The 25,332-nt window shown below is 41.8% G+C and overlaps 2 protein-coding genes across 2 annotated transcripts in view; both read left to right on the top strand.

Moving 5' to 3' along the window:
• The window catches only part of DCT (dopachrome tautomerase), an 80,818-nt gene that overhangs the window by 48,532 nt on the left and 6,954 nt on the right, over nucleotides 1–25,332 (top strand). The window lies entirely within an intron of this gene.
• Nucleotides 1,726–25,332, top strand: part of LOC147012828 (fibroblast growth factor 12-like) — a 158,937-nt gene continuing 135,330 nt past the window's right edge. The window contains exon 1 of the mRNA XM_085854100.1: nucleotides 1,726–1,982. Coding sequence (XP_085710226.1) covers nucleotides 1,892–1,982 — 91 coding nt within the window. The 5' untranslated portion in view covers nucleotides 1,726–1,891. The remainder of the gene's footprint in view (nucleotides 1,983–25,332) is intronic.

The raw sequence follows: 25,332 nt of genomic DNA, 5'->3' as shown, positions 1-25,332 counted from the left end.
TAAATTTTTTGTCACATCTCCACAAAATACCTCGTAATGTCAAAGTGAAAACAAGTTTTTAGAAATGTTTACAAATCAATTAAAGATGAAAAGCTGAAATGTCTTGCATCAACAAGTATTCAACCCTCTGAGTCAATACTTTGTAGAAGCGCCTTTGGCAGCGATTACAGCTTCGGCTCTCCTTGTGTGTGTTGGTATCAGGTTTGCATATTTGGATTTGGGGGATTTTCTCCCATTCTTCCTTGCAGATTTGCTCAAGCTCTTCCCTTGGAGAAGCAGGTTCTCTTCAACGACTTACCTGTATTTGACGCCATTCCTTGTTCCCTCTATCCTTCCAAGTCTCCTAGTCCCTGCTGCTGAAAAAGTATCTCCACAGCATGATGCTGCTACCGCCATGCTTCATGGTAGGGATGGTGTGAGATGGGTGATGAGCTGTGCTCAGTTTCAGTCAGATGTAGCGCTTTGCATTCAGGTCAAAGAGTTCAATTTTCGTCTCATCAGACCACAAAATATTTTGCCTCATGCTCTCAGAGTTTTTCACGTGCCTTTTTGCAAACTCCAGGCGTACTGTCATTTTCCTTTTCTCACCAGTGGTTTCTGTCCAGCCACTCTCCCATAAAGCCTAGATTTGTGAAGTGCTGCAGAGATTGTTGTCCTTCTGGTGGGTTCTCCCATCTCAGCCAAGGAACTGTAGTTCTGTCAGAATGGTCATTGAGTTCTTGGTCACCTCCCTGACCAAGGTTTGTCTTGCCCAGTTGCTCAGTTTGTATGGGCAGCTAACTCGAGGAAGTGCATGGGTCATTCAATATGATTTTTTTATTTACTAATGATGGAGCTGACTCTGCTCTTGGGAACTTTCAACACTAATGATGGAGCTCACTCTGATCTTGGGAACTTTCAACACTCTAAAAATTGTTTTATACCCTTCCCCAGATTTATGCCTACTCCCAATTCTTTCTCGTAGTCCTATGGACAGTTGCTTGGACTTCATGGTCGAGTTTCTGCTCTGACCTGCACTGTCAACTGTGGGACCTTCTGTAGAAAAGTGTTTCTTTATAAATGATGTCCAATCAATTGAATTGGCCACAGGTGGACTCCAATCAAGTTGTAGAGACATCTCAAAGATGATCAAAGGACATTAGATGCATCTGAGCTCAATTTGGAGTGTCATAGTAAAGGGGTTGAATACTTATTGACTCAAGACATTTCAGCTTTTAATTTTTAAAATTAATTTGTAAATATTTCTGCAATTAAATTAAAAAAAAATTCCACTTTGACATTATGGGATATTTTGTGTAGATCGGTGACAAAATATTAAAATTTAATCCACTTTAAGTTCAGGCTGTAACAACAAAATGTGACAAAGGTAAAGGAGTGTGAATACTCTTTGAAAGCACTGTACAGACACACGTTATGTGTGACATATCATACGTTTCTCTCTCACTCACTCACTCACACACACACACACACACACACACACACACACACACACACACACACACACACACACACACACACACACACACACACACACACACACACACACACACACACACACACACACACACACACACACACACACACACACACGTTTTGAGACCTGGGAAGGCTCCGTTCCACCTTCAGAAACCAGCATATGGAAATAACAAGCAACGACACACACAATCAATGGGCCTTCTGCCCGCGCGTGCGCGGTTATCACCACCCACGCTCCAACCCCCCCCCCCCCCCCCCCCTCTTCCCACTACAAGCTACACGCGCTGCGTGCTCCTCTCAGTTTTCCCGCGCCAGCACCAAGTGCGCTCCGCTTGGACACACGAGCTCTCAGTAAGATGATGCTGTGAGGAGCGGGGGCTGAGACGCGCTCTAGCGGCGGACCCGTCGCCGATCAATGTGGTTTCTCTGGGACATTGCCGAACGAGGAATGCATATGCTGCAGTGTATTTGCGGCAAGGGCTCGAAGTCACCAAGCAATCCACGAGGTGAGGGCGACGCGACTCCGCGGGCTCCGGGACGCGTGTTTACTGCGTTCGGACAGAGCTACGGGGCCGATGGACGCACCGATCGGATATTTGCTTTTATATGGACGGGAATGGGATTGGCGTGGACACTTTGGAATGCGAGTCACGTAATCACCGGTCGTGGTAGAATAGCCGCAGCGAAACGTCCTCTTGGGTAGAGCCATCACCGCAACTGAATCGAGAATGAAAAAAGGCGCGCAGGTGTTTCACGAGTACGAGTATGCACTTACTTGTGGCGGCTCTCTGAGGAGAGGCGCGAATTGGCGGAAGACTCAAAAGTGATGGCGTCGGTGATCGTCTCACGAGAGGAAAGAGTATTGGATTGGTATGCACTCTCTTCACGACCCCCCCACTCAACGCTGCTTGACGAATGAAGACCCTGCGCCACACGTACATGACTCCGATCCGAGTCCGTATACGGCCGGCCAGTGTTACACAATGTACGCCGATTACTCTGTACCATATACTTCCCGTAAAGAATATCGCTTCGGTGATGACGTGTCGAATTGTCAGCATACCGAAGATCGTCGTGACGTGGAGTGTTGAATATGCGTCTTTCTGCACTCTCCGCGAATAGCTCTCTTTCCCTCCGAGGTCTCTGGGCAATGACCGAAGCTCAGACTTGTAGGAAGAATCTGCTCACGGTTTTGAGTTTTGATTTCTTTGACCTTTCATTGCACTTGTTTAGTTTCATGAAAAAAAAACAATTGTGACGAATGGGAATGTCTGAGATTCCGTAGAGGCGATCATCTCAAGATCTTCAACATTGATAAAATAGTTAAAGTTTCCTCTTGAGGTGATCATCTCAACCTCTTCAACATTGATAAAATAGTTAATGTTATCTCTCGAGGTGATCATCTCAAGATCTTTAAAATTGATAAAATACTTCAAGTTTCCTCTTGAGGTGATCATCTCAAGATCTTCAACATTGATAAAATAGTTGATGTTTCCTCTCGAGGTGATCATCTCAAGATCTTCAACATTGATAAAATAGTTAAAGTTGCCTCTTGAGGTGATCATCTCAACATCTTCAAATGGATAAAATAATTAATGTTTCCTTTCGAGGTGATCATCTCAACATCTTCAACATTGATAAAATAATCAATGTTTCCTCTTGAGGTGATCATCTCAAGATCTTCAACACTGATAAAATAATTAATGTTTCCTCTCGAGGTGATCATCTCAACATCTTCAAATTGATAAAATAATGTTTCCTTTCAAGGTGATCATCTCAACATCATCAAGTTGATAAAATAGTCAAAGTTTCCTCTTGAGGTGATCATCTCAACATCAACATTGATAAAATAATTAATGTTTCCTCTTGAGGTGATCATCTCAAGATCTTCAACACTGATAAAATAATTAATGTTTCCCTTCGAGGTGATCATCTCAACATCTTCAACATTGATAAAATAATTAATGTTTCCTTTCAAGGTGATCATCTCAACATCTTCAAGTTGATAAAATACTTAAAGTTTCCTCTCAAGGTGATCATCTCAAGATCTTCAACATTGATAAAATTATTAATGTTTCCTCTCAAGGTGATCGTATCAAGATCTTCAGCATTGATAAAATAATTAATGTTTCCTCTCAAGGTGATCATCTCAACATCTTCAACATTGATAAAATAATTAATGTTTCCTCTTGACATGATTATCTCAAGGACTTCAAAATTGATAAAACAATTAACATTGCCTTTTGTGTTGATCATCTCAAGATCTTCAAAATTTATTAAACAATTAATGTTTCCTCTCGACGTGATCATCTCATGATTCTCAGGATTGAAAACCGAATAATGTTGGTTCTCATAGTCATCCTCTCATGGACTTCCTAAAGAATGTACATACAAAGTCGAGGCTCGTGGAACAGCTAGAACACTGAAGGGATCCAGACACAATGCAACCAAATGAACAGTAGAGAGAGAGAGGGACAAATAGAAAGACTTGGACAAATAAGGGATGTGGGTGAGAATGAGGGGTAGTGGAGTTTTTTGGGTGGGGGTTAATAAGGGTAAATAGGATCATGGTTTCAGATTGGGGATGGTCTGAACACCAAACATCCACATCAACAATGATATTTCATATGAATGATCAAAGTGCTGAATAATTGAACTCATCTCGTGATGATAATGAATGATCATAATCATAGAATCCTCCGAAAATCATTTCACCTCCTGTACGAGCATCGACTCATGTACAAAAAAATCCTCATCATCTTATGTGTTGCTTTAATCCAGTCTTCCTCAATGCACCCTGGGGAACACTGCAGGGATGGAGACTCACACGTGCACGAGGTAGACACCGCAGGGACGGACAATGACATGCAAGAGATACACTGTTGAGGCGGGGACTGACACATGTAAGAGATAGATGCAGCAGGAGACTGACATGTGCAAGAAATAGACAACACGGCGACGGAGACTGACACGTGCACGAGAGACACCGCAGGGAAGAGGACCGACATGTGCATGAGATAAATACCAGAGGGAGAAGACTGATATGTGCACGAGATAAACACCACAGGAATGGAGACTAACACGTGCAAGAGATAGACACCGCAGGGATGAAGACTTACACGTGTACAACACAGAACGTCACATTTGCTGTGTATTTTCAAAGCACCTCTTGTCGTTCGCCCTTTGTCCTGCAGCATCTCCAATGGACAACGAGTCGTGAAAATTTTCCCATCAGTAGTAGCCTTTTATTATAATGATGATTATTTTTACCCTGCGCACGCGAAACGAAAAGCGGGGTTAAGCAATCAGTTCATGTCCGTCTGTCAGATTGTCTGTCTTATCAGTTCACAATCGAGGAACAATAATTACATCAATTTTTTTTTGTTTTGCCCAACGTGAACTCTCTAATCGGACCAGGGCCAGGATGAGGCCGAGGCTGTCTCGACCTTTCATCACGTGTCCATTGTCTATCAAGAACCCACGCCAAAAAGTTCAAAATCTGCCTTTGTCTTTGTACCTGCATTCCCGCTGCACATTGTGGGACTCGCTGATACCACTATCGGTCATCCAGGTGGTTAATTGAAGAATATGTCATAGCACACAAACCTACCTTCTTGGTCTCTTTTGAGGCCTAATAGCTTCTGTAGCCCAGTGCTGTGCTACTGCCCACACACTATTAAATTGTGTATGCCATTGTGTTGATAAAAGAGAAAGAGGAATAGTGAGAAACATCAACGATGGACAAAACTCAGCAAGGATTGTCAAAAAAATCTCTATTTTGGAAAAAGAATAACAGAACAAAACAAGAAAAAGAGCAATCGGAGATTGCAGACCCTTGCCAGGACTTCTTTTGAGTGTTGTATTTTTATAGGTTTTCTTTTTTGTTTACACTGTCGAGGCTCGTATAAAAGCTAACACACAGTACGTACAACAAGGGGAGCAGGAGATGAGATGTATGGGAGAGCGAAGGAAAAAAACAGTGGGGAACAGATACATGAGGAGATCTGTGCAAGGGAGACGGATGGGGTGGGGTCCACAGGATAAACAAGATGGACACTACAGGGATTTTTAGGTCCACGTACAAGAGGCCAACTTGGAAATGTGGCTTTCCCAGGAAAGATCATGGCAGATAGTTAGACCCAGAAGCTTGAATGAAAGGACTTCTTCAAGAGGATTGTTGAGAAACTAGATGGGGGTGGGGGGGGTTCAGATTGCCCTTTCGGAGAGACAAAGTGAGAGTGTGAGATTTGTCAGGATTGAAAGACATGTTCCACGTGTTGGACCAGTTTGTGATTTTACCCAGATCTGCAGAGAGTGAAAAGGCTGCTGTTTGCCGATCTGAGGGATGAAAGATGGTACGGCAGAGGATGGAGTCATCAGCAAAGAGATAAAGAGGATTTTCCAGAGTCAGAGAGATCATTTATGAAAAGTACTCCTCATGGCGAAGGAGTGTGTAGGGAAAATTCAATATGGCTGCCAAACCATGTGACCAATGACATCATATGTGTAAATCTTTTGTTCCTTATGGACAGGGGGTCATACGTGTAACGTTTCACCTCGATCTGTTGAGCTACTTCAAAGAAGAAGGTTTTTGAAGGTTCTTTTAAAAAAAAAACACAATATGGCTTCTGAATCGCGTGACCGATGACGTCATCAAATGTGTTTTTTTTTTTCCTGTGCACCATTTTATCCCAAGATGACCCTCAAAAATGTTCATACTGATCGGATGTAGTGTTCTACATATGCAATTATGACGTCATAACGAAGGTACCTATGATGGCATAAAAAATCCCACTCTTTCCCCATGAGGAGTACTTGCTCTGTGCCAAGTTTCAATGTTTTCCTTGGTGCGGTTTCAGAGATACAGAGGTCCAAAGTTTTTCTGTTTCTCCAGCATGGCTGCCACACCACGTGATCTATGAGGTCATAATTATCATTAAAACATTCCCCATGAGTAGTCACACCAATGGTGAAAATTTTGTCTCAATCCGATAAGCGGTTGCAGAAAAAAAAACACGATAGTTCTGTGCGGACAAACAACCAAACAGACCCAAATGCAATTCCCTCTCCTTCGTCAAGGGTAGCTCTATTATATGAGAATATTCTATTGCAAGAAGATGGCACTGACCAAGCCCAAGGTGTAGGAGATGATTGTGAAACGGCAGCTTCAGCCGAAGGCCAAATGGGAAGCCAGGTCGTGAAGCAGAAAACCGGTCGCATCACTGTACTTGATAAAGATGACAGTAACACCAAAAAGGCAAGTAACAAAAAACAAAAAGTCGACTGATTCAAGGAAACAGGCCAAAATGACAAGTTCAAGTGCTACCTTTTGTAACAAGACAGGTATTCTTCAAATGATCGAATGTGAAGCACGTGTGAAATGTGGTCCTGCTTGGAATGCCAATTAAAGTATACTGCCGGATGTGTACAAACTGTTCATGGTGGAGAAAAACCATGCGCAGTGTGGTACTGTACGCAGTGTGAAGACGTTGCAATTGGAGTGGCTCGGACGGAAGTGAAACCCAAGAAAAAGACAATATATATTGAATATCTCACACAACAAGCTCAGGAATATATCTCTGAATGGATCACAGAGAAAGTAAATGTAATACTTCAAGAAGTTCTTGAAACAGTGAAAGAAATGATAACTTCTGGGGAGAAAAGATTGGAGTGAGCATATGCTAATGTAACAAAAGCACACTTGATAAACCAAGTAGGACATGCCAAGTCTGAACATCGTATGATATCTCTCGGCGGAGGTGAGGTTTCAGGAACATACTCTAAGCAGGATAAAGACTACTGAAATAGTTCCAGCATGGCAGCTATAGAGGAGATGTCTGAAAGGGAAAGAAGGAAAAAAAAAAACTGTTGTCTTGAACCTTTCTGAATCGTCTGCAAATACTCCCAGAGGCCAGAAGCAGGCAGACCGAAAGTCTGTTGCAGAATTGATAGACAGGAACAGAGGTAACAGGAATTCATATAAGCAAGATTAGGCTGGGGGGGGTAGGGTATTGGACAGAACAGGAACATAGGGCCGAGAGTAGCAACTATTTGGGCTAAAAGATACATCAACGAAGAACAGAGTCCTCCAGTCAGCTCGGAAACTGAGAGGGAAAGTGAAATTGGTGAACTCAGATGAAGGAGAAATGAAGGTGAGCAAACATTGACATAGGGTATGGTGAGATTGTGATATGCAAGACTCAAACTCTGAATTGTAAGAGAAATAATAAATCAAGATGCAGAATAGACCAGAAAAACGGCAAAGTTGAAGATGTGAAGGAGACTCAATTGAATGAAGATAAACTTATTCTGAAGGAATCACAACTTCATAAGATATAAGGGGGATAGATGCACCTTGTGACATCTATTTGCAGGACGATCTAGCGCAAATACAAATACCAACCAAGATAGTGGAGCTGGAGGTGGAGTGCCTGAAGTTGAAATAGAGGAATTCCGCGAAGACACCGTGGAATAGAAACAATGACTACATGTAGGTTCAGAGAATACCAGGTCAGAAGAGGATATCATTCCAGTATCTGAAGACAATGAACACTTGGGCAAAAAATGTGCAGTGAAATTAAAAGTACTGGATACTAATGCAGACATGTTAAGTAATACACAACTCTGAGCAACAGAAACTGTGTTTGATTTCAAGTTCAAAGAGATTGTTGCATGCTCCATCGTACTCCATGGAACCACAACAATAGTTGTAGTAGGTGTTTATCGCAGTCCATCCAGCAATCTTGAGAACCATGAACCTCTATTGGAAGCGATAAACTATACGGGATCAAAATGTACGTCGACAGCACTTGTAATCAAAGTGAGAGACCAACTTTACAGAAATTGAGTGGCAAAGCTGGCATGTAAACAGTCAACATAACTTCAGCTCACAGGTTATTGAATGCTTTGTTGGAAGCATTCATGCATCAACTTGTTCAAGAGTCCACAAGGTATAGGGAGGGACAGAGCAGCAGCATTCTTGATCTTGTGATAACAAATAAGCCAGAATTGATTACATCTTTGGATTATGGCCCACCAATTGGATGAAGTCATCACTTGTCCACACTTTGAGATCAACTTTGAATCTGGCCTGTCATAGAAAGGGACAATATTAAGCACCTACAATATAACAGGGGCAACTACATTGCTATGAGAGAGAAGATGGCAGACAACTGCACTGATCTCTTTGCCAGAAAGGACGACAGGGAATCTTGAAATGTGTTTATGGAGCAACTTCTGAATGCAATTGATGAATTTGTTCTAGTTGCCAAAAACACTGCAATGCATTATAGGAAACACATTTTCACAACCAGATTCACTACCACTACCAGATTTCACATTTTTTTTCTGCTTGCCTCAAGCAGACGCAAGCGTCACAAGTGGGACAGGTTCATACTTTCTGGGTATAGAGAAGATTACCGAAGTATTGGGTCTTTAAAGCTGGATGATGGAATGGAAGTGACGACAGACAAAGACAAAGCTGAAATGTTCAACAAACTCTTCAGGAGTGTGTTCACCAATGAAGACTTCAGTGGTGTGCCTATGCCAAATTGGCAGTTCAACAGGGCACATCTCGAGAACATAAATATTACAACAAAGATTGTGAAAGAGAAACTGCAGCTGTAAGGTAGGTGCAAATCGTTAGAACCTTATGGATTTCATCCTCGGGTCCTAAAGGAGTAAGCAAACGTTATATCCACTCCACTGGCAATTGTCTTCAATAAATCTTTGGATGAGGGAATACTTCCGGAGGATTGCAAAAAAGCCAATGGAATCCCAATCCTTAAGAAAGGAAATTGTGGACTGCCAGAGAACTACAGGCCAATAAGCCTAACCTTGGTAGGAGTTAAAACCATGGAATCCATTATGAAGGATGCAGTGCTGCATCATGTCATCAGTAATGACCTCCTCCACGAGGCACAGCATGACCCCATCGTAGAAAGGGACAATATTAATCACCTACTATACAACAGTGGTAACTAATGACCTGGTCATTCAAGATCATCAATGGCTTAGTGGCCACGAATCCTGAGCACTTCTTTGTTCCAGTGACATATCATGCAACTAGAGGCCACACTGAAGCTGTTTAAGGAGAGGAGTTATATGGCTCTATGAAAGAATTGTTTCAGTCAAAGGGTAACTGAGAAATGGAATCACTTCAAATATTTAAGAGCATATTGGCCAAACATTGGTTCTCCTCTCACCAAGTTTTACCCTGACTAGCCAACAAACATACACACCTCACAATAAATTATATTCAAGTTATGTTCAAGTGGTTGTGACATATACCAACCCAATCTATGGAATGATCAGAAGTTTTAACAGGACTACCTTTTACTTCCGCATGATGATGATGATGATGAATGTTATATTTTTTAACGTTAATTGGAACATGAATAGGAAGACAAGTTTGCCATTTTAACGTACAACCTTTTTGCCATTGATGTTAAAAACACGAGGTTGTGCGTACTTCCTGTTGTTGTGTAAGCTCCTACACCAGATTAAGATAAGTGCTTTTTGTGTTGTTTTGCATATTTCGTTATCATGATTTGTTTCGGGGGTGTGGGTTTTGTATTTATAAAGGTTGTAGTTGTGTTCATAGCAGTTTAGCGAGTATTTATATTCGTTTATTGGAAGAGGCAGATTAGGGCCTTACTGGGTTTGAAGCTCCAAGTGTCGTGTTTCAATCAGTCGGGGCATTGTTGATGTCGTGGGGAAAAGGGTATAAATAAAGAGAAAAGGAGAAGGGAAGAGGAGTATATATTGTGTAACAGATGCTTCATATGGGCTATATCAGGAATAGAGGAAGCATACGATACTCGTTGTCAGAAATGTGAGGAAATAGCCCACTTGAAGATAGTTATTACTATAAAGTTGAAGGAACGGATCGATAAGTTGCAAGTAGCAGAATGTGAGAAATTTGTAGAGAATAGTTGGTTACGGTTGTGGAATGTGGTTGCTGAGGAGAGTGACAATGGTGTGGGTGTAGTGAATACAGGCATTGGTGAGGGTACAGCAAGTGTTGGCAGTGGTGAGGATGTAGCGAGTGCAGGCAGTGGTGAGGGTGCAGCAATAAAGATAGGTAGGAATGAGGTCTGGGAGACAGTTTTTGTGAATAAGGAAACTATTAAATATGAAATTCTTCATTCTGCAGGAAGGATTGTAGACATAGAGTTCTGTGCAGTTTTGAAGGAGCAGGAGTTAGGGACATTGAAGAAAGGGTAAATGACATCATACCGAGTCATGGCAGGAAGACGTTGGTTGTGGTACACCAAGGAGCAAATGATTTTGGGAAAGTTTACTCGGAGGATTTGAAAAATTGATACAGGATATTGGGTAAGCAGCTGAAAGCAAAGGGTTGTGAAGTCATGTTTTCTGGGATTCTCCTAAGATTAGGAAATGGAATAGAAATTATGAGCAGAGTGATGGATGTCAACCAAGGCTGGAAGAATGGTGTTGGGAGGAAGGTTTTACATTGAAGAAGCAGTGGGAATCATTTTGGAGGTAAAGGGAGTGTTTCCAGAATAATGGCCATATGCTAAATAAAAAAAGGGCAGCAAGGTTTGCAGTGGGAATTGAGGAAGGAATTCAGGCTTTGGTAGGTGAATGGAGGGTGGTGAAGCTTTCTAGGAAGGAACTGATGATGTAATTGTGATGAGTCAGGCCAAGCAAGAAAATATAATTTCAGGAAGGGAAAAGTTAAACATATTCCATACCAATGCCAGGAGTTTAAATAATAAGGTGGAAGTGCTTGAGGCCAAAGTAGATACCAAAGAGTACAATATAGTTGCAGCGGGTGAGACGTGGTTTAAGGAGGAGAGTAACTGGAGGACAGGATTAGAAGCCTACGAGGTCTATCGGTTTGATTGGATGGGGAAAATAGGAGGAGTAGCAACATATGCCTGGTGTTGGCTTATGGTTAGGGTGGTGGGATGGAAGCCTAGGTTCCTGAGTTCAAATCCCCCTCAGCTGTTGAATTAATACTCGGTGGGGTTGACTATACCTGTCATCCTGAGGTCGGCAAAATGGGTGCCAGCTTGCTGGTATCCTGTGTCGAAGTGGCGACCCCTCCAGGATTGTGTCCAATAGCCAAGGAGACTGCTGAGGCAGCACCAACACTCTGCATAGAGTATGGTTCCAATGGATGGATGGAGTAGCAACATGGGGAAAAGGCAGCATTGCATCAAGGGAAAGGGGTGACATTTAGAGGGGAATTAATGTAGAGGATTCTGTTTGGATAGAAGGCAAACATTAAGTGTATGAGGAGAGAGCTGGGTGATGTAGATTGGGAGAAGTGAACAATAGGACAATCAGCATCAGAGAAATGGGAAACCTTCGAGGAGAAAATGTGTGGAATGCAGAGTAAGTGCATTCCAATGAGGTATAAAACCAGAAGCCGAAAGAGACCAGGGTGGTTGAGCAGTGAGATAAGGAATGTTATAAAGGAGAAGCAGAAGGCATTTATTAGGTTTAAAATATCAGAACTGGAGTTAGATTTATGTCACCATTGGAGTAAACAGGCTAATTAAGAAAAAATCTCCACAAGCCAAAAGAGAGTACAAAAAGGAGATGGCTAAGAATATTAAACATAATAGCAAGGCATTTTTTAAGTATATCTGGGAAAATAACAGGTAAGGACAAGTGTGGGCCCATTGAGGAAGAGCACCTGCAGTGGTTAGTGAGGAAAGTGAGATGGTAGGCTTATTAAACAGGTATTTTGCTTCAACTTATACACAAGAACAGTCAGGAGAATTGCCAATAACTGAGAGTATCTATCAAGGAGGTGAGGAAGGGCTTTTGCATAAGATCCAGGTTGGAGTGGAGGAAGCAATGGAACAGCTAGGTAATCTAAGAGGCAAGATCTTCAGGTGATATCCTTTCTTACATTACGAATGTCTGGGCTTCTTCTTTGAGAGACTTTGAGGAATCCTTTGCTGTAGGCCTTGATATCTTAAAAGCCTTTGACAGAGTTTGGCATCGGGGTCTGACATCCAAGCTTCCCTCTTTCGGCTTTCCTCCTTCACTCTGCTCCCTCAGATTGAGCTTTCTCTCCGACTGCTCTATCTTCGTAATTGTTGATGGTTCAACATCGACCCCATTCCCTATCAACAGCAGTGTATCCCAGGGTTCTGTTCCGTCTCCAACACTCTTCCTTCTTTTTATCAATGGCCTTGTTTCTTCCAAAAATAACCAAATGTACTCGAATGCTGATGACTCAACATTACTTAACTCCATGTCTTTACCATATACCCCATCTTCCCTCACTCGATCTATATCTCGTTTCATCACAGCCACCTCTTTAAATTCGGATTTGGACAAGATCTCCCAGTGGGGCAAGTGTAATAAAGTTGAGTTTAATACATCTAAAACTCAATTTCTTCTCATCTCTCTCTCTAAAACTCCTCTCAACTCTCCAATCTCCTTTGAAAGCTCTACAATTACACCATGTGATACAATGAACCTCCTAGGTATTACTCTAACTTCAAATTTATCCTGATAGATTTGAATAGCTAAGTCTGCCTCGAAGAAATTAGGAGTCCTGTTCAGATGTCGAAGATTCTTCTCCTCTGAGCAGTTGCTTAAACTCTATAAATGATTGATTCGTCCTTGTATAGAGTACTGCTCTCACTCACATCTGGGGAGGTTCCAGCTCCACATATTTACTGGACAGAATTGAATCCAAAGTTATTTGACTTGTCAACTCTACCAATGTGACCTAAAAACTTGACCCGCTCAAATTACGCCGCATAGTAGGCTCTCTTTCTCTTTTCTACAGATATTACTTCGATTTCTGCTCGCAAGAACTTGCTGCTTGCTTGGAGGTAAGGTGGATCGCAGAGGGGTGGTGATCAGATTCAGGAAAGTATCAATATTTGCATAGATTGGGCAAAGGATTGGCAGATGGAATTTGACCTGAGCAAGTGTAAGGTGCTGGGGATGGGTAAGAATAATGAAAATAGAGATTACATGATGCAAGGGGAAATTATGGAGCGTGTCACACATGAGAAGGATCTGGGTGTGGTATGAGGGGTAAGCAGACAGGACATTGCCATTGCCAGGCACCTATAGGTAAAGCAAACAGGGTTGTAGGTTGCATTCGTAGGGGTATAATCATATTTAAAAGATGTGGTTTTAACATTGTATATGAATTTAGTGAGGCCTCATCTACAATATTGTGTGCAGTTTTGGTCACCACAACTCAGGAAGAACATAGATGCCATAGAGAGGTTTCATTGCAGGGCTACTAGGTTGATTCTGGTCCTAGGTAGACTCAGGTATGAGGAGCGGCTGAAGGAGACAGGGCTTTATACATTAGAAGGGACGCGTTTACAAGGTGATATGATTGAGATATTTAAGATGATGAAAGGTACAGACAAAATATGTGCAGAAGAATTGTTCAGCACAATAGACAGTAATAGTACCAGGGACCATAGCATGAGAGTCAAGAAGAGTTGAGTTAAGATGGTAGTAAGGCAGGGGTCTTTCATTCAGAGAGTAGGTAATGCAAGGAATGGTCTCCCTGGAAAGGTAATAGCAGCAGAAACAGTAGATAACTTTAAATTGGAATTAGATTGTTACCTGGAATTGTTGGAGATAGAAGGGGGGGGGGGTCTCATCAAGGGATGGTTTCTGGTTGGTGTTGTATGTTCTCACCCAAGAGCTGCCTTCACCCACTCCCTCCCCCTGGAAGGAAGAAAAAAACAAACAAACAAAAAAAGCATTCCTTTTTTCTTGTTTTATTTAAATAATGGAAATAAATGTATTTCTCCTATTTGTTTTGACATCCTTGGAATATCTCTTGGTGTGCCTCATTTCCCCATCCCCCCTCATTCCCCAGTTTAATTGCATCATTTTAACAGAAGAAATGGGCTGGGGTTGCTGTGGTGCAGGCATGATGGGCCGAATGGCCTCCTCCTGCGTCAAACTTCCTTGTGCATGTCCCTGTGTACTTTACCTTTGAATTTGTCCCAATCACCTTTGCACAGAGAGGAGTGAGATAATATTTTTACTCTGTCTTCCTGCCTGGCAGTCAAACAAAATTGAAAATAATTCCAAACAGGAAAATTACTGTTTTTAAGGATGTTATAAAGAACACAAACAGCAGGCACGAAGAACTAATGTAATGTGTTCTATAGTGTGATGTAATAGACACTGCAGAAAATGGTGGTAAAACATGGAATTTCTTTATTTCTACAACTTTTACAATCTTTATTTTATTCATCTTTAATTATACACTTATACACTGAAAAACACAAATTACCTTCATAATACTTCCAAGAACTTCCAGTTTTACAGTACAGTACTTCAATTCAAATAAAGGTTCAATGGGATGTTGTACAAGGGTGGGTTATCGGGACTGCTTTTGGACTACTTCAATAGCACTAAACTTCCTTTTTTTTAAACGATCATTAAAATCATTATTTTATGAAAATTGAAGTACAGTACTGTATTTGCTGTACTTGAACACTGTGCAATGTATCATGTTCTATGAACTCTCCAGTTATCACCGATTTTGTTTCTTCGGGAAATAGATTTGATCCACCAGCACATCTGCTCGTTTGTTAAATATAAACTGGCAAAGATAGAATCACTGGATGACTCATTAAAATCCAATGAAAATGCTCGTATGAATAACACTGATTGATGATGTAGCACATTACACTCAAAGGAAGAGCTAAGAACAAATAAAATACAAACATTAGCAATGTGCCATTGGTAATATCATTGCCAAGACCAATGTGCCATTCTTGCCATGGAAATAAATGGTAATATGATTAGTATCAAATAGATGAACATTAATAATGTGTACGTATAGGTGTATCCTCGTCTTCCAATATATAATGCTCTTCCTAAACACTCACTCACTCATACAAATTTATAGTAATTCCTAGGTGGTTGAGAAAACTCAAATGTGGCATATTGATCCAACTTGAAAGAAAAAAAAAATCATAACATACTGTATACCAGGGAAAAAAAAAATCACAAACCGTCGGAAAATGTCCATAAACTAAAATAACTGGAAACTAGAAGGGCACTCAGTAGAGCGCATACTTCCGCCACGTAATACCTCATCCACGAGAACACATCGGGCCCAATACATTTTTGAAATATCGTGCTATGCAGTACAATATAGTTTTTGGCCCTATCTCTCAATGGTATGACTGGTGTTGGCTTAATGGTTAGGGTGACGGGCTTTGGATCCGAGGGTTCCGAGTTCAAATCCTGCTCAGTTGTTGAATTAATACCAGGTGGGGTTAACTAGGCCTGTCATCCTTCCGAGGTCAGCAAAATGAGTGCCAGCATGCTGGTATACTGTGTCAGAGTGGCGACCCCTCCAGGATTGTGTCCAATAGCCAAGGAGACTGCTTAAGCAGCACCAACGCTCTGCACCGAGTATGGTCCCAATCTCCTCCTCTTCCTCTCAATTGTGAAGAATCACTAAAAATTTCTAGTAGTTGGATCCGGATTCTTCACCTTCACCAAAATTGAATTAATTCGTCATGGTCACACACCCAACCTGTCCACCAAGTGTCATCCAAATCCGTGCACAACTTTTTGAGATAACATGCTATATATTGTTTTTGGCCCAATCTCTCAATGGTGAAGAATCACTTAAAAAATTCGAGTAGTCGGATCTGGATCATCACTAAAATCTAATCATTTCGTCTTTGTCACACTCTAAACAGGTCCACAAAATTTCATCTAGATCCGCCCACAACTTTCTGAGATATCCTGTACACAAACAGCCAAAGAAACATACAGACAAACAGACAGAAAGGGGTGAAAATATAACCTCCTTCACCTTCGCTGGCAGAGGTAACTGGAGTTGTATTCATAGAATACATACCCCACATAGTCTTGAGAAAGACATGGTGTGAGCCCACTCTTTTCATGAAGGTTTTTTTTTTCTTTGATCCAATATGGCTGCCAGACAACGTGACCGATGATGGCATCTTTATCAAACCATATTTCCCATCGGTAATTGATCAATTAGTTAAATTTTGTATTGATCGGTTTGGCTTTTTCTCCTACGAAAATTTTCAAGGATTTTCCCTTGGATCCAGTATGGCTGCCAGACCACGTGGCACATGACGGTCATTTTAATGAAAATCCTGTTCAAATTTCAAGTAAATCAGATGAAAATTGAGGATTTCAGAAATTTGGCCTGTTGACATTTTGGCCTATGTTGACCTCAAAAATAGTTGGTTGTTGAATTTAGTGACCTGATTTGCAAATTATCTTCAAATTTTAAGTCATTCGGATGAAAATTGACAATTTTAGAAATCCGGCCTTTGTTGACCTTTTGGCCTATGTTGACTTCAAAAATAGTTGGTGGTTGAATTCAACGACTTGATATGCAAATCCTCTTCAAATTTATAGTTAATCGGATGAGAATTGAAGATTTTATAAAATTTGCCTATGTTGACCTCAAAAATAGTTGGTTGTTGAATTTAGTGACCTGATTTGCAAATTATCTTCAAATTTTAAGTCATTCGGATGAAAATTAACAATTTTAGAAATCCGGCCTTTGTTGACCTTTCGGCCTATTATATGTTGACCTCAGAAATAGTTGGTGATTGAATTCAGCAACTTGATATGCAAATCCTCTTCAAATTTATAGTTGATCGGATGAGAATTGAGGATTTTATAAAATTTGCCTATGTTGACCTTTGGCCTATGTTGACCTCAAAAGAGTGGTCACCGCGATATCACATGGTCATGTAACATGTGGTAAAGTTCCAATTTCCTCCGCTGAACGGTTTTTGATGTACGCTCTTAACAAAATGCAGACACGTATGACGTATGACATATGTACGTACACAACCGATCGCTTAATCCTGCTTTTTGCTTCACGAGCGCAGGGTAATGAGTTCGTACGATTGCAAACTTATTTGATGCGCAAATAAATTGATCTACCAATGTATATCCATAAATGATAGATAGTGCTGCTCTCCGGTGGAAACAAAGCAGAATTGCATGATGTTTCTGACTGGATAATGTGTGGATCGTTGAATATGAGCAAAAACAAAAAAGGGTGGTTTTCAGGACAGCTTCTGGACTACTTCAACAGCACTAAACTTCTGGATTTCTTTTAAACAATCTTTAAAATCATTATTTTATTAAAATTGAAGTACAGTACTGTATATTCTGAACTTGAACACTGCGCAAGGTATCTTATTCTATGAACTCTCCAATTATCACCATTTTTGTTTCTTCGGGAAATATATTTGATCCACCAGCATGCTGGCCCGATGGTTAAATATAAACTGGCAAAGATAGAATCACTGGATGACTCATTAAAATTCAATAAAAATGCTCGTATGAAGAACACTGATTGATGATGTCACACATTGCATTCAAAGCAAGAGCTAAGAATAAATAAAATACAAACATTACCAATGCGTCATTGGTAATATCATTGTCAAGAACAATACGTCATTCTTGCCATGGAAATAAATACTAATACGATTTGTGTCGAATAGATAAACATTAAGAAATGTGGATGTTTCAGTGTATCCTCATCATCTAATATATAAAGCTGTTCCTAACCACTCACTAACTCACTGATACAAATGCATAGTGGTCGAGAAAGCTTCCTAAGTGTTTGAGAAAGCTCAATGTGGCAAACTGATCCAACTCGAAGCCAATACTGTATACCAGGAAAAAGAAAAATATCACAAACCATCGGAAAATTTCTATAAACAAAAATATCCAGAAATAAAAGTTGGCCAGTGCAGCCTTGCTCTGCTCACAGCGGGTAAAGTGACCCAAGACAATGGGATGTCACGTATTGTTGCACGGTCACAATTGCTCCCAAAGGTAGCCAGGGTTTTTCGCTTTTATGACGGTATGATTCGAGATTGCTAGTAGAGGAAGCTGGTATTTTTTAGTTTTATGGTGACGATTGCTCCCAGAGAGAGCTGGTGTTTTTCGGTTTTTGGCAATGATTGCTTCCAGAAGGAGCCGATGTTGTTCAGTTTTATTGCAATGATTGCTCCCCAAAAAAGCCTGTGTTTTTTTTTTTGTAGCGATACGATTCGAGATTGCTCCCAGAGGGAGCCGGTATTTTTGGGTTTTATGGCGATGATTGCTTCCAGAGGGAGCCAGTGATTTTCGGTTTATGGTGGTATGATTCGAGATTGCTCCTTGAGGGAGCTGGTGTTTTTCCATTTTATGGCGGTATAATTTGAGATTGCTCCTAGAGGGAGCTGGTGTGTCTCGGTTTCATGGTGACGATTGCTCCCAAAGGGAACCAGTATTTTTTGGTTTTATAGCAGTGTAATTCGGGATTGCTCTGAGAGAGAACCTGTGCTTTTTAGTTTTATGGCAATGATTGCTCCAACATGGAGCTGATGTTTTTTATTTTATGGCGGAATGATTCAAGATTGCTCCTTGAGGGAACTGATATATCTTGGTTTCATGACGATGATTGTTCCCAGAGGGAGCCGGTGTTTTTTGTCTTTTTTAGCGGTATGATTCGGGATTGCTCCTCGAGGTAGCTCATGTTTTTGGGGTTTATGGTGATTTCTCTCAGAGGGAGCCATTCTTTTTTTGGTTTAATGGCAATGATTGCTTCCAGAGGGAGTCAGTGTTTTTCGGTTTTATGGCGACGATTTCTCCCAGAGGGAGGTGGTATTTTTCCATTCTATGGTGGTATAATTTGAGATTGCTCATAGAGGAGGTCGTCTTTTTCAGTTTTATGGTGACTACTGCTCCCAAAGGGAGCCTGTTTTTAAAATGTTTTTATGGCGGTATGATTCCAGATTGCTCCCAGAGGGAGCCGGTGTTTTTTGGTTTTATGGCAATGAATGCTCCCAGGGGCAGCTGGTGTTTTTCGGTTTTTTAGTGACGATTGCTCCCAGAGGGAGCTGGTTTTTTTTTCAGTCCAACAGCAACAATTTCTCCCAAAGGGAGCTGATGATTTTTGGTTTTATGATGGTATGATTTGAGATTGTTTCTAGGGGTAGCTGGTGTTTTTTGGTTTTATGGCGACGATTGCTCCCAGAGAGAGCCGATAGTTTTCGGTTTTATGGCGGTATGATTCGAGAAGTGCCTTGCAGTGTGTGTCTGTTACAGATGATGTACAGTAAGTGGTAGGAGGTTGTAAACTTTAATGGTTTACAGATGGTGTACAGTAGCCACAAGTGTTACAGTGCCTATTTTAAGTATGATGTATTGACATATACAGTTAGACCTCTGTATCGGGCACCCTGGTTATAACAAACATTCAGAACACATTTTCGTCAATGCATATTTCCCAGTTTATACGATCCACATAGCTGGAAATTAATTTACAATCCACGTCGCTAGAAATTTATTTATGATCCACATTGCTGAAAAAAAGAGAAATATCGCATTGTGCCGCCAACTTGAACGCTGATACAAGGCCATACATTTGTTGAACTGTTCAGCATTTTAAAAGGTTAAGAGCACTGATAATCCTCAAACGTTGCCATCCATGGGAGGAGGAAATTCCTCCTTAGGAAATGCCCCACTGAATGTGGTGACAAAAGCAGTGCCAATGTTGTGATGTCGCTGGTACCCAGAGTACCCTGGGAAGAGATGGCACTTCCCCCAAGCTCTGTGACTGTATTTGTCTCATCTAATAGTCTTCTGTTGTGTTGCGTATGTTCATCTGTACAGTATGTCCATGTGTATGTGTGGCAGCTCTACTAAGCTTTAGATCATGCATAGAAATTAAAATACAGATCAGATTGTCTAATTCATTTATCCAAAACATCAAAAGAACAATAATTTTATGATTTCCTTTTTTTGCGTGGCGGAATAAGACACCCAGGGATGCCGAGGAAAAACACGGTGGAGACACTCAGCTGGGCGAACGAAGCTTGTTTGGACCTGCCACCATGGTGCAGTCTGTGGACGATGCTCAGATAGACAGAATTGAGGTTTTTTGGAAATTTTATTTATGCTTCACAGCATTGTATACCCAGTAATTCATACTTTCTTTATCATGTACGAGGGAAATATATGAAAAGGTAGATGCAGGGGTACCTGGTGTTGCTACTTTAATCCTGTTGGCATTTTGAAGAAATCAAATTTGTTTTTTTCTAATTTTTGTGGGGGCCTAAACACTTCCCTACACCCACTCAGGAATGGGGTTGGGGATCATATAATATTACTTTTTACATAGCTACAAAGACTTAGGCACTATAGAGCAACTAAAACAAAGAAATCCTTTTTTTTCCAAAAACTTTTGTTTTTGCCTGAAATACTCCCTGCCACTCATTGATGAGCTTCTGAAAGTTTGACGAAGATCCATTCAGCCATCTCTGAAAAGAATGGAGATACACAGGCACACAAATACACACACACACACACACACACACACACACACACACACACACACACACACACACACACACACACACACACACACACACACACACACACACACACAATTTGACACTTGGGAGGGCTCCATTCCACCGTCTGAAACCTGCATATGGAGATAACAACGAACACACGCGCGCACGCACACACACACACACACACACACACACACACACACACACACACACACACACACACACACACACACACACGCGTGGATAATTTGACACTTGGAAGGGCTCCATTCCACCTTCTGAAACCTGCATATGGAGATAACAACGAACATTCGCGCACGCACACACACACACACACACACACACACACACACACACACACACACACACACACACACACCTCTTATGGTGCAGATTAAAGCATGCAAAATGACTTATATAGTACTATTTTACTGTACTGCATTTATCGTCAGGACAGTAACTGAACCCAGATCAGACATACAATCGCTATCATCTCTCACAGCCAATTTGTAGATTATTACAAATCTAAATTCAATCAACATATCAAAAAGGGGAGATGATAACTTACCATGATGATAACTCAAATTCGCTCTGCTGTTCATGATGTGCAATTTGGGAGCAGCTACAAGAATACGACGATAAACTTTGGTTTTCACTTCGTTTTATAAGTTCCAGATCCACCCCTTAACAGTTTTCTTCGGCTTAGAATCATAAACTCCATCTCTTAGTGTTGCCAAACTACAATGAGAATGTAAACAATAGTTTTGGTTTTTAACTTTTCACGAATTTATATTTAAAATTTTGATATTTGTAAGCTGTCAAATGAAGAACTCATTCTGATCACTCATTCTTGGTTTACTTGATTTATTTATTGCTTGCTAAATGCAAGTACAATCCACTTCATCAACTACAACGGCACTCGGTGGAGCACATACCCCTGTCAGGCTAAACAGTTTACGTTTTGTATCCCACTAATAGGCCGGATCTGGATCTGGTCCTTCACAAAAATCAAATTGGCTTGTTCTCGTGACATACCCAACTCATCCACCAATTTTTGTCATATAAATCCATCCACAACATTTTGAAATATCATGAGATGTTTCGTTTTAGCCCCATCTCGCAATGTTGCAGAAGCAATGTAATTTTATTTTTTAATTCTCGGATCCGGATCCGGATCCGGATCTTCTCCAAAATCTTCGTAATTCGTCCTTTTCACGCACCCAAACAGTCCACCAAATTTCGTCCGAATCTGTCCACAACTTTTTGAGATATCCTGCTCAAAGACAAGCAGAAGGGCAAATAAACAGAGAAACAGCAGGGGTGAAAACATAATCTCCGTTCACCTTCACTGGCAGAGGTAAATATATTGTGCAGCCGTCGGGTGAGCCGGTTGAGTGAGGTGGGGCTCACAGCATCGGAGCCTGCAGTAGGAGATAAAGCTATAAAGGTGGGTTGTGAGCTGCAGGGGGGATCCGAGGTATTTTGCCATACCTTTGCTCTCTGATGGCATATTTAAAATTATAGAATGGGATTGTTGGACACAAGGATGCATTTGGAATGTTCTAAAACTTGATTGCCTGAATAGCTCATTTACATAAATACAATATGGCCTCCAAATATGAATATCTCACCATATCTTTGCTCTTCGGTGACATGCCCTGCCTGAGCAACCTAAACAATACTTGTATTCTACGTCTAGATATTTTAGACTATGGGAAATACAGGACAACTGCTCAAACTGAATATGGGGAATCAGGTTTTAATTCAAAACTGAATATATATGTATATATGTGTGTATATATGTATATATGTATGTTATAACTATATAATATGTTATAATAATAACTATACATATATATATATATATATATATATATATATATATATATATATATATATATATATATATATATATATATATATATATATATACACGTGTCATATAGCCTGGTGTGTTGGCGCAGTGGTTAGGGCAGCGGCTTGGGATCCAAGAGGTCCTGAGTTCAAGCCCCGTTGGGCCACTGAATTAATACACCAGGGGGTTGACTCAGCCTGTCATCCTTCCGAGGTCGGCGAAATGAGTACCAGTGTACTGGGCCGGTGTATACCCCGGTTAAAATAGGTGTACCATATCCCTGTGTCGTAAGAGGCGACCAGGGTTGCGTCAGGAAGGGCATCCGGTGTAAAACATGTGCCAAATCACTATGCGGATCGGATGATCCGCTGTGGCAACCCCCAACGGGAGCAGCCGAAAAGAGAAGAAGAAGAAGAAGATATATGCGTGTCATATCTATAACTATATAATAATTTCTCAAAAACAGAGGACAACTGCTCAAACCATATTAATGGGCCAACTTAGCAGAACAATTGTGCATTTTGTGAGGAAAGCACCAAATTTGGCACACTAGTAGCCTATCATATTATGAATAGATTTGGATATTGGGCCATCTCAAAATTTTTGATGGCAGTGGAAAATGGCTGCATCAGCGGCTGAATTTGAGATGGCCCAATATCCAAATCTGTTCATAATATTGTTGCGAATTCGCGCCCGCCGGCGTACGGACGGCCACGTAACTCAAATCGCGGCACGTCGCCCACCGGACGGACAATTCTGTCGTGACCCTCTCAGACCAACGCCGGGAGCTAGTCACGGGTGGGCCTTTCGACCTCACCACAATCGTGCCAATCGGCCACCCGCGTATGATAGGGTTGTTCACCAAACTCGACCTACCTAAGTACCCACGCGGATGGTAAACCGGGCGATCGTACCTCGCCGCAGGTCGACTCTGGACACGAGCCACTGGGCGGCCCATTCTGTACTATCGGGATAACCGAGCGGTGTTATCGTCGACCTGGACGGTTCAGATTAATTACCGGGATGTTGCACCCACTACAAACCCCTTACGTGAAGCAAGATGGAGGGTCAATAAAGAAAAGACGAAGCGAAACGGGCACAGTTCAACAAGCAAGCATTTTATTACACGACACACGGAAAGCACGTATATACAGCCATACAGAATCGAAATGCACATAAAGCAAATGAAATACAACCGACTAACGCATCCACACGGCAACACTTATACAGTTCTACTTCACAGACGGCACCAACACACATTTACACAAAAGCAAAAGAAATAAGACACCCTCACAGACAAGGAGGCAGACGGGCCCGTAGGCCAAATGTGCGCGTGGCCTTGAGGAGCGGCCAGGTCCGCGAGACCGGGGAGGTCTTACCCACGTCCTCGTGACGCGTTAACGGGCAAGCCGCAAATGTGGCCGCGCCGCTGTGCCCTGACTCCGTGCCCCTTGGCGGGTTTCGTTGGCACGACGTTTGGGGTGGGGTGGGAACGGGGCCCCCTTTTGCACTATCTCAGCGTGGGGGAAAGGGGGAATTGTTGATGCCCTGGGGGAGGGGAATGGCTGGCTGGCTTGGGTCCCGCGATGAGACGAGCGATCCCCCACACCGCAACCTTGTCGCCGACCGCCGTCCTTCCTGCCTCGGACCCGAGCTCCCTTGCTTGCAGTTCCACCACGCTCACTCCCCTCAACTCCACCAACGCAACGCTCCTTGTCCCCAAGAGCAACCTCTCGACGACACTCTCCAAGCAACTCCAAAACCCAACTCTCCTTTTAATTCGCTTTGCGCTCGTCTTTTTATAGGCGGCAGGAGCAGCCAATATGCAAATTTTAGGATCAGAACGCGATTGGAGGCAGGGCCACGCCGCCCCCCCCCCCCGGTCAGCCATTGGTCGGGCAAAAATGGGCGTGAAACTCTCCTGATCCTAAAATTTGCATATACGGACTTCACATACACACGCTTGGAGGCAGGGCCAAACCGCCCCGCACGCGCCAATTTGATGGAGGAGAAGTGGGCGTGAAGTGTTTCTGATCCGAATTTCCCCTCGGAAAGGCCGCCATCCATGCTCGCGGCTCGGTGCGTTCGGCACCAATCGCCGAACGGGCCCGAGACAGCCCGACGTTCAGTGTTCACAGGTGGTGCAGTTGTTGGTTGTGAAAGAGAGAGGTGAAGGTGGTGGTTTGATGGTTATGGTGCCGTTTGGGAATGGCGGTGAAGCAGTGTTTGCGGGATGGAGTTGTGAAGGTAAGGGTAGTGGCTGTTTGCGTTGTTGGTGGCTTAATGGTTGAAAATAACAATAGAGAAAGCAAAAATGGCTAACTCAAAGCGTCACAGCCCAGATGAATCACATAAATTCCCTCTATACAAGAGGTTTGGGCTAACGACACATGTACCTATGAAGATATCTTACCTGATGGTCCTTCATGGTGTACTGCGAATTTCCACAGCCGTAACAATATGATAGGCTACTCGTGTGCCAAATTTGGTGCTTTCCTCACAAAATGCACAATTGTTATGCTATATTTAGCTAAGTTGCCCGACTATATGGGGAAGCAGGTTTAAATTCAAAACTGAATATATATATACATATATATATATATATATATACATACATATATATATATATATATATATATATATATATATATATATATATATACATACATATAT

Source organism: Eptatretus burgeri, chromosome 14 (assembly GCF_056783735.1).
Source record: "Eptatretus burgeri isolate ZD-2024b chromosome 14, Ebu_testis_v1, whole genome shotgun sequence".
NCBI lineage: Eukaryota > Metazoa > Chordata > Myxini > Myxiniformes > Myxinidae > Eptatretus > Eptatretus burgeri.
The sequence above is the reverse complement of the archived record's forward strand: the minus strand, read 5'-3'. Positions and strand labels throughout refer to the sequence as shown.